At 38.4% G+C, this 10,502-nt stretch overlaps 1 protein-coding gene across 1 annotated transcript; it reads right to left on the bottom strand.

Annotated features, from left to right (window-relative positions):
* Nucleotides 1–3,444: 3,444 nt before the first annotated feature.
* Nucleotides 3,445–10,301, bottom strand: c2h16orf89 (chromosome 2 C16orf89 homolog). Its single transcript, XM_061232537.1, has 8 exons — nucleotides 10,027–10,301; nucleotides 9,177–9,323; nucleotides 8,885–9,035; nucleotides 7,913–8,030; nucleotides 7,004–7,166; nucleotides 6,789–6,893; nucleotides 5,505–5,594; nucleotides 3,445–5,242 (listed from the first exon to the last, which is right to left on the bottom strand). Exons 1-8 carry the CDS (start codon nucleotides 10,199–10,201, stop codon nucleotides 5,139–5,141), a joined length of 1,053 nt encoding a protein of 350 aa, XP_061088521.1. The 5' UTR covers nucleotides 10,202–10,301; the 3' UTR covers nucleotides 3,445–5,138.
* Between the last annotated feature and the right edge of the window lie 201 nt (nucleotides 10,302–10,502).

Here is a 10,502-nt window from a genome sequence, read left to right on the forward strand (position 1 = left end):
CTGCTGTTTTCTCACTTAGGTCCTATATCTTCAAAAAAACATTAACTCTTTTAACAGTGATTGTTTTTATTACATACAATTCAAGGTCCTTCCCACACACAACAAAGTCTCACATGGTGTCAATTCACCCTGACTCAATAACGATCTACACTGAAGCTATTGCTAAGCACATTTGACTATTGCAACACTTAAACATTTTCAGCTCCTGTAACAACATAAAGTGAGATCCAAAACTATTGGGGTAAACACATATATTTGGCTCTGTACTCCACAATTTTCTATACATGTATAACACTGTAATAAGAAATAAAAACAGTCAGTGACATAGAGCAAACAATAGGCTCACCAAGATACCCTGTTTGGAACAACCCTTGAATAATCACTTCAGTGATATTCAGTCATTTTATTGAGACGGTGTAACTTTTTGTATTATTGTCACATTTACAAGGCCACTGAATTATTTGTACAGTTCTCAACCTGGGAATGAAACCTACAAGCCCAGCTCTCAAAGTCTTATACTACATTGCATTTCTAACCTGCACAATACATAAAATCATAATAATTAGAATTGATGAACCCAAATCAGACTTTTAACAGGTCTACTAAACAAGAAATTTGGTAAAATAATATATATGATCCTTCATTGTATACAGCTTGCCACAACAGGTGCTTAGCAAGGGCAATCATGGTTTGGTTGCTGTTTGTGTGGTAGAGATTTGAGAACATATGACCTGTTTTATTGACAGTATGGCAGGTTTAGTATTCATCGTGGGAATTATTTTTGGATTAAGGGTGAAATTGCTGTCATTTTGGAGAACTTTTGGCAATACTGTGTATCATATGAGCAGTGATGCTCTGGGGCTACAATAGCACTGTGAATGACATTGGTGTGCCCTTGTGTCCGATAAGCCCCACTGAGCATCATGGACAGGAATCCTCTCAGAGAGATATTTCCCATCCATTTTAATGGAGTTACACAGCCCTGAAGGGTGATCCTCACAAAGGGAAGGCCTGTAATCACCAGTGGATTTTAAGGTTGTGCTGTCATCAAAAGTTGTTTTCTCACCTGATTGCTTTTATCTGAAAATCAAAAGCACCAAAACGGTCTGCCCCCTCATTCTGTCACGATCAATTGAACAAACACGCACATTCTACGCCAGACAACACAATTCGATTTTAAGAGCCTGGCCAGCTAGTGGTCCAAAAAAAAAAAACATCAAATAAAAAAGGAGAGGGAGGTGATTTTAAGCAGAGTGCTAATCTGTCTCTTCTAATATATAGTCATGCACTTGGTTGCAAACAGTCCATTGAACTTCCACTGACCCCCCAGATCACAGGGGAAAAAACACATCTTATTTTTCAGGACTGGGCTCAATGCCAAGCTTTTTCTGTTCTGCCAGATGAGTAGGGTTTGCTGAATATAATCACTGGATGAACATTAAAAGCGTTTTGAGATGAATGCTACATTTTCCCCGCCTGAACATACTCAATATCCCTTTTTGCTCTTTATTTGGTATATGAAGTATGTATGCATGAGAAAGGTTGTACTCAGTTTTCTATTTTGAGATTGTAATCATGAAAAAGCCTTCAAAAACAGGCATAATTGACCAATTTGGGTCTCCCAGCTGGGAGTTTTCCAGATTTAGTAAGAGGGAGAGTAAATTAACCTCTCTGGCAGCAGAAGCCTTGCAGTTGTTTACAGCACCCCAGTCCCCTAGGAGCTGCACAAAGGGACACAAAGGCATACTTGTTTATCATCATAAGGAACCAAAGACCTTGCATCATAAATCACGCATGGAAAGAGGAATGTGTATTATGAAAGGTATCTGTAGGTCATGTAGTCCGTTCCCCCCGGTTGATTTGTGGATTGGACTGGACATATGGCCCTTGTCTTGGTGAGGTTTCCCTGCATGGCTGGGCCACTGTGAATCAGGAGCATTTCAGGTGAACAGAGAGCACAGCCTACTTCCCCGACAGGAGGATGAAGAAGATTCAGTGTGAATCACAACCTCTATCAGACTGCAAATATTAAATATGAGGTAGTCTTGATGTGAGGGGTTGCCAGCATACCAATCTGTTAAACTACAGTGCTAGCAAAATTACTGTTGGAGAATGCTACAGAAAATGCTACAGACATACCTAAATACCTACCTGAAATCAAGAGGGAGTTTTGAATTTGGGACCAAGATATTTCAATAGATATTTAAAACTTTCAACGTGGTTCTGGGGGAGCTTTTATATTTGTGTTGACTGAAATGAAAATTCCTCCGTGACTAGCCCAGTTAAAGAAAGGGCATCAATAAAAGGAGCCTATCTGACTTAAAAAAACTGAAAAATAAATTCCAGCAACAGTTGGGTGAATGTTTATTTCAGTATCATATAATGAATGTATTATAAAAGCGTCATTAAAAACCAATTAAACAATCATGCTATGCCAAATTCAGGCAAATTCAGAGCAGACCTAATTTTACAGGAAGAATTTTGATTGTTAACTGTTGTTGTACGATTTTGTCAGTTGGTCTCTTTAAGGCTTGAGTATCAGAGACAGCTGCTGTGGTGTTTTTTTGTTGTGGTAACCAATTGAAACAAGTTGTTTCAAATGCTACACTGCAGCTGCAGAGTGGTAATTAATTTTCTGGTCTGTCATACACCAAGGGACTAATTATGCACGTCTCCTCCAAGTTCATACAAAGAACAAGCAAACTATTACAGAGCAGGATCTGAAGGAGAGTCAAATGAAGACCAACAACAGTCATGTTTTAATTCTTTAATTCAAAGGGGCTAATAAAAAAAAAATAAAAAAACATTGCATAAGGACAGTCAAATTCAGTATTTTCATAATCATAATTTTTTTAAAGTGGCTTATAATTGAGCATACAACAGCAAAGTGGAAAGAGCAAAATGAACCTCTACTTGCAAAAGAAAAGAGGAACTCAAAATTCAGATAATGGAACATTAAGATTAAGATCATGGCTTGCCTTTTACTTTAAAATTGCTTTATTTAACCATTATTTAAAAAGCAAGGCATTTCTTTCTTTTTGAGTAAAAGGGAGTGTGTATCACAGAGCTGTGAAATTACTTTTAATGATAAATTCAGCATGTTTTACAACCCTTATCACCATTTCCATCCATCATATTTGTATACAATAAAAGGAACACAAAAGACCCATAAAATTGACAGTCTGATGTATTGCATAGCTACAGCATGCATTTTTAAGCAAACATGCATTTTATCAAAACATTGTGTCGTGGATGGATTTTAGCAGAGTAGGTTATACAGATAAATGCATAAAGCATTGGGATAGTGACACATTTTTTGTATTGGCTCTGTATTCCAACACATTGGATTTGAAATAAAACAATGAATATAAGGTTAAAGTGCAGACTTTTTTTATACATAGCCGTCGCCCCCCCCCCCCCCCCCAAACAAAAACGAACTAGGGGAGCAAAAGTACTTGGACCTTTGGCTGATGAGTCTTGACCAGCTGTGTGTCTCTGCATCTTTAGTTCATGCACAATAAAGTTAATAAAAGGTCTACAGATGATTCTAGGTGTGGATTTTTATTTGGAGTCTCAACATTAGGACCAAGTAAGTGTCAATGCCAGAAAAGCAGGCTACCATCCAGCAGCCATACATCATACACCCTGCCCCTGACAAATGGCTGAACCTCATTGGGTGTGGGTTTGCGGGTGTGCGCTTGTGGGTGTGGGCTTGGCTAGAACTTGGATGGGAGAAAACTAAGTAGGTGCTGGAAGTGGTGTCGGTGAGCCAGTAGGGGGCGGTCTTCCTTCTGGTTCAATTACCCCCCAAAAGTAATTCAGATGAGACGTTAAATTGAGGTCCTGACTCACTGCTAAATTCCCAACCTGGCTAGTTATCCTGATTTAATTATTCTCTCCCTTACCACCTCTGCTGGTGTGTGGTGCGCTTTCTGGTGCTACACATTGGTGGTAGCTGAGGCGAGTTACCCCCTCATCACTGTAAACCACTAATGATCTATCTATCTACCATGAAAATCTGGATAAATTGATCAGAGACATTGTCAAATCATTGGGTTTGTTAAAAACAACCATTTGAAAGCACTCGTGAGCTCAGCAATAGCAAATGACCGTGGTAGGCCATGACCAATTTAGTGGATGACCAAAGAATACCTTCAATTCTGAAGAAAAACCCTTTTCAACTGTCAAATAGATCAAGAACACTCTCTAGGATGGAGGCATAGATATGTTAAAGACTAACAAAGGGAATACTGCAACAGCATAACATCAGAGGGTTCACAGCCCACACTGGTAAGCCTCAAGAACGGAATGGCCAGGTGAGTTCATGGATGAAGTAGTCTGATGGACAGAGGAGTATTAACCTGTACCAAAGTGATGGAAAGAAGAAAATTTGGAAAAAGAAGGAACTGCTCATAACCCAAAGCAGCCCCCCTCCACCTATCTGTGGAAGATGGTTAGTTTTATGGCTTTGGCATGTATGGCTGCTCACTTGTCTTCGTTGATGATGTGACTGCTGAAGGCAGAAGCAGGATGAATTCAGATCCAACAAAATGCCTCAAAGCTCATTGGCCGGCACTTCATCTGGCAGCAGGACAATGACCTCAAAATACTGCTATAGCAACCAGGAGTTATTCAGGAGCAGAAAATGGAATGTTCCTGAACGCCCAAGTCAATCATCTGTCCTTGTTGTAATTGAACATGTGCTTCACTGGCTAAACACAAGACTGAAGGCAAAATGCCCCACAACAAACAGGAGCTGAAGAGGGCTGCAATACAATCCTATCACCAGGGAAGATTTACTGAGCAAGTTCTAAATATGACAACTTTATTTAAGATTATGTTAATTTGTCCACTTACTTTTGCTCTCCTAGACTGGGGGAACTAGGTTTAAAATGGGACGTTTTAACTCCTACAAGGATCACCTGATGCAGATATAAATGCCATAAAATTAAAGCCAATTAAAGTCTGCATAACTTAAAATCCAATGTGCTGGAGTACAAGGCAAAAAAACAAAAAAAGTTTCCCAGTCCCAATACTTCTACAGTTAACTGTAATGTAAAAAAAAAAAAACCCAAAAAACAAACTGCCTAATAGCCTAATTTTCTGTGTCAGAAGAAACTGTGTTTTGTCGCTGACATTCAGGTTAGCGGTCTCTTTGTAATGTCCTGTTCTGTCAGGTAGTAGTTCAGGTATCCGCCCAGAGCACTGACTGCAACCCCGGTCATATGACTCGAACACCCATCTGTAAGGGAAAATGGTGATCAGAAATATTTTGAGGGGGTTCAGAATCACCCATGACCTACTCTAATCCAATTAATGTCTTACCATATGTTAAACTGTCCAAAGCTGAACAGCCAAATTACATGCTCAATTCAAATCTTGGCTCATGTATTTTGTAGTTTGTATTTGGATGAACTACACATTCAAGTCCCCATCTAATTCCTTCCAAAAAGCACTCATAATGATAATGTGTAATCATGCGAAGCAAAAACAAACTGCCTTACCACATAAAGTTTTTTCTCTTCTCTTCACTCGTTTGTGGACCTGTTTGTTTTCCACCTCGTCCTCACCGAACAATTGTGCAATGTCCTTCTCTATAAATGTCCATAGAAAATATCATAGGCATGCACAGTTGTATACATTCAGGACCGTAAGTACTTGGACAGTGGTCCAATTTCTGTTCTTTTGGCACTGTACTCCGGCAAATTGGATTTTAAATTAAACTTGTGCAGACTGTCACTTTTGATTTGAGGGTATTTACATCCATATCGAATGAACAGTGTAGAAATTACATCCCATTTTATACACAGTCCTCCCATTTTAGGGAACCAAAAGTAATTGGACAGTTGGCTTCTCCACTGTCTCTGATTAGTCAGGTGTATGTAATCGCTTCATTAGTACAAGCTTTCAATATCTAATCTTCATTCTAGGCTTGCCAAGAGCAGTCAAGGAAGCCATTATAATAGGGAAATATAATCAGCGATATAGGCCAGCTTACAAAGATAAACTACTTGGAACATCCTGAATAAGAAAGAGAGCACCGGTGAGCTCAGTAATTGTAAAGAGGCTGGTAGGCCAAGGAAGACAGCTAATGACCACATCATTCTTGCCATGATAAAGAAATACCCCCCCAAAGACATGTCTGACAGATTAGAAACACTCTTCAGTAGGTAGCCATGGATGTGTTAGTGTCTAATCTCTGCAGAAGACTTCACAAACAGATCTACAGAGGTTATACTGCAAGATCTGAATCAGTTTGCAGTTTGCTAAGTAGTACCTAAAAGAGTTCTGCAAAGATCTGGAAAAAGGTATTGTGGACAAATTCTGAAGTGTACTTGAGGGTCTTATCTGCCCATGTTCAGCAAATGCCTGCAAACTCATTGCATCCCACAGCAAGGCAGTGATCGGAAACATATGCCAATGCTCTCTTTTTTTTCGGTTAGCCTATTGTTTGGCCCATGTCTTTGACTGTTTAAAAAAATATATATTATTATTTCGCAGCCTTATAATGACCTTAATTGGCACAACTCTGGTATAGAAAGGATGTCATTCTTACAAAGATCACATGATATGGATGTAAATACTTTCAAATTAAAGTTTGCAGTTTGCACTTTTACCTCATATTCATTGTTTTGTCTCAAATCCAATGCGCTGGAGTACAGAGCCAAAAGAACAGAAATCGTACCACTGTCCAAATACTTGGGGACCTCGCTGAATATGAAATTGGAGAAAGTAAGCAAAGTTGATATCATAAAGCAGCATCTATTTGTCTATGCTGTTGTACTCACCATCTTTCCCAAAACAGCCCACTCCTAGGTCTTGCCACAACAAAATATTTTGTAACCAGTCCGATTTGTAAAAGTCAGAGAAGCCAGCCAAACCACACAACATTACTGCAAAGCAATGAAAAAAGAAATGTTAAAAACATTACAGTTCTTAAGGCTAATCTGTGGAAGGATTCAAATCCATTGTGAAATTTTGAAGTTCAAGTGATTCACTAAACTGTTCTCTATGAAGATATCCCTTGTTTGACCAGGGAAGCCCTTTCGTACAAACTCTGCGTTGCTCTTCATCATGTTAGAGCAAAACATCTTCTGATAGTCTCTATCAGTCATGTTAGCGCGAGACTGCCTCCTCTCTCCCTCTAGGATGTTGGAGCATCCTCTCTGGGAAAAGAGGGAGAACAGGGAGAAACACAGTTTGTGATTGTACTGCGGCTGTTTTTATGTTTCATTAATAACAAACATATTCGCTTACTGGTAAATAAGGATTAAGATATTTTTGCTTAAATAAAGTCTACAAACTGTGTAGAATGAATTGTGCCATTGATCTTCATTTGTGACTCTGGACCAATGGTTGAAAAGGGATTTTGCATTTTTTCCATTTACAGTAATTGGTAGGGGTGCCAATCATGTTGGCATTTGATTGGTTTTCAGAAGACAAATTGATTACTAAACACTGAAACATGAGATTAAATGTAGAACACTATCCACATTGTTTATTATATGCAGCCGTTTTTTTTTTCCATTTTTATTAAGGGTGACAATAATTCTGGAGCCCACTGTGGGTACGCAGCATGTGCATTGTCCAGTAAAGCATTGTGTCGTCTAGAAAACTACAGAGAGAAATAAAATTATCCTCTCTCCTCAATTGCATTTTTGGGACCCAGAAACACCCTGAGATGTGGACCTGGGCTCAATCTTACACTTTATTTCAATATCAACCAGAAGCCAACTTATAGCTGTAATACATATGCTGCAGCTTGGTCTAGTTTGATATTTTAGGATTAAAGTCTACTGTCATTTCAGAAATCACTGAACCCATATATTTAAAAAACTTCACATTTGTTTCATAATGTTAAAGGGAAAGTGCAATGAAGTTAGAATGAAGCTGGATCTTTCTTTGATCTTACCATTTTCCCAACCATGAAATACAGCAGCTGGTGAGAGAGGGAGTAATGAGGACAGCCAAACCTGGTCATTGTATCCCTGCAGGCCTTTGTAACAATGCAGGGAGTCCCATTATCTTTCCTTTAAAAGAGCCAAGACAAAAATCTAATGATACAGACTATATATCTATCTATATAAAAATCAAACATTTAATAAATGTGTACATGTTGTAATTTAATTATTAATGTGTATGCAATTAAAATGTAATGCAATTTATTAATGTATTTTTTGGTTTCTTTGGCAATGATTTACCTGAACTTTTTATTCAAAAAGCAGACATAATTAAGGTTGGGTGTTTGTCATGGGGGTCATCAATGGCCATGTTTTGCCATTGCCGGTATTTTTCAACTGTTCTGGATGATAACTGTTAACCTTAACATAGCCTATAGTGTTATTTATATAGGCATAGAGAATTGAGCAATATTGCCAAATGTTGGGAGGAACAAGTGCAACAGTATACTGGAATGAGCTGGGATCAACATTACCGTCCTTGTCAGTTGTTGTAATCAGGTGGGTCACGGCACCAGTCAACAATGTTCATACACAGTGCTCCTGTCAATAGACTATAGGCTATTTGTTCCTAGCAGCCAGTTATTTCTTTTTTTAATTCAGGCTTGCTACTGTTGCTAAAGTTGTACATGTTATTGATGTGCATGAGATATATGAAATTATTTCATAAATAAACTACATTCCATTTTCAGATTTTCCACAGCTTTGTTGTGACTGCTCCATGACTTCATTTTCAACACCCAGCCTTAATCATGACGCATTCACAAGAGTTATATTGTAACTAAACAGAGCATTTACATTTTAAAATGTTTTTCATTAAGCTCTGTGCAATGCAATTCATCATAGATGCTTTATGCTTGTTTATTTTTGGGGAAGAAAGACAAAGAGTATAATAGGGTCCTTCTAGAGACATCGGGTTTCTATACCAGGTTCCCAGGAGCAGAGAGATGCACTTATCGCTAAGTTGCTCATCATAGCACTCCATCATCCTGAAGGCTGTGTAGGCCAGTGTTGGATCTGAAGTGTCCCACTCATGAGGAACAGTCCAGAAGGATGCTTCCAGAAGAGGTTCAAATTCTTTAAAGATAGATGATTGCATGTTCGTCCTTGGGTAGAATTGTCAGAAAAATCTACTTTTCCATAATAAGATCATTATTCTTTAAATTAGCTATCATTGTTGAATTACTAACAATTTGCAGTAGTGACATAAAACAATACCTCTGAAGTACTTTGGATCGGTCTTCTGTAGTGCATCTACAGCCTGGGCGAGGCTGTGGTCGAGTCTCTGGGTCAGGTTCACAGCTGTTGAGAGCTGACTTGCTAGGTCTGCTTCCGGCCATATCCGAACAGACTCCTTCAGTTCAGCTATTATAGTTGTAAATTAGTACAATGATTTTGTTGTAAAATAAAACATAATACTTCTTCAGACAGATTCAATAATTACATTTATGTTTAGGCTAGCCTACTGTAAGCGTCTAAAAGTAGGCTATGATATCTGTGACAATTAGTGACTACTTTGGTCGTTTTAAATTTCTTGATATTGATAAAGATGAAAGTGAAATACTGTTTACTAAGTACGCTACAATGTGAAATTCTTCTTCAGTGACTCAGCAATAAAAGATTCCAAGTAGGCAAAATTGAATCAACTGACCAATACTGTAACCTACATTTAAATGTAAAGGTTCATTATTGTAAAGGATTGGGCATATAGTTCTGGATGGGGGAAGATAAATCATATCATGGCGCCAAACTTGACAAATAATTTTAACTAACTACAAGATTATAGTGAGGTATAGGCTAATGGTACTGAGTTTCACTGAATCATTATAGATCTGATACATGTAGCCTCAATACCACCTACTACAACGTTCTGTTTTCGTAAAATGGTATTTTGCCTGCGAGGCGAGCGATGCAGTATCGTTTTGGTCCTAATTTAATACTGAACAAAATACAAAAGTGGATGCAAAAATACAAATGCATGCTTTCAAGCAGGCTTGATCATTATGTTTTTCAGCTCGACTACATGAAACGTCATTCGAAAAATGTAGCTACTTTGTAGCCTACATACCTTGTAGAATTATGTACCCAACTACTCCATCCAGGTTTATTTGTCCGAACTGATTTTCAAAGAAAAATGTCGCCTTCTCCAACCGTCCGAGAACATCGTCAATTACGTCTTGTTGTGAGGCAGTAGCTGTCGCAAAGAGGAGGGTTGTCAGCGACATCAGATGAGAGCCCCTCATTTTGATTTCCAATTATTACCGCTACGGTAAGTTTATAATACCAGAATGAATTGATACGTTAAAATGAGCAGCTACTATTAGTATTTTTCTTTACCACGACTATTTTGGATCAATGAAGCGTGGACTCGGTCAGAGTAAAATCGGTGTCACGTGGCTCCTTTGAAGTTGCTGATGCTATGGAATACGGTGTGTGCATATGGGGTGAACATTTAATATTGTCCGTATTAATATTGTCTGCACACTGTAAGTTTAAAAAAATAACCATGGACATACTTACTAGTTTCAGGAATTCAGGACGTAG

The sequence above is a fragment of the Conger conger genome, chromosome 2, assembly GCF_963514075.1.
Source record: "Conger conger chromosome 2, fConCon1.1, whole genome shotgun sequence".
Classification (NCBI taxonomy): Eukaryota; Metazoa; Chordata; class Actinopteri; order Anguilliformes; family Congridae; genus Conger; species Conger conger.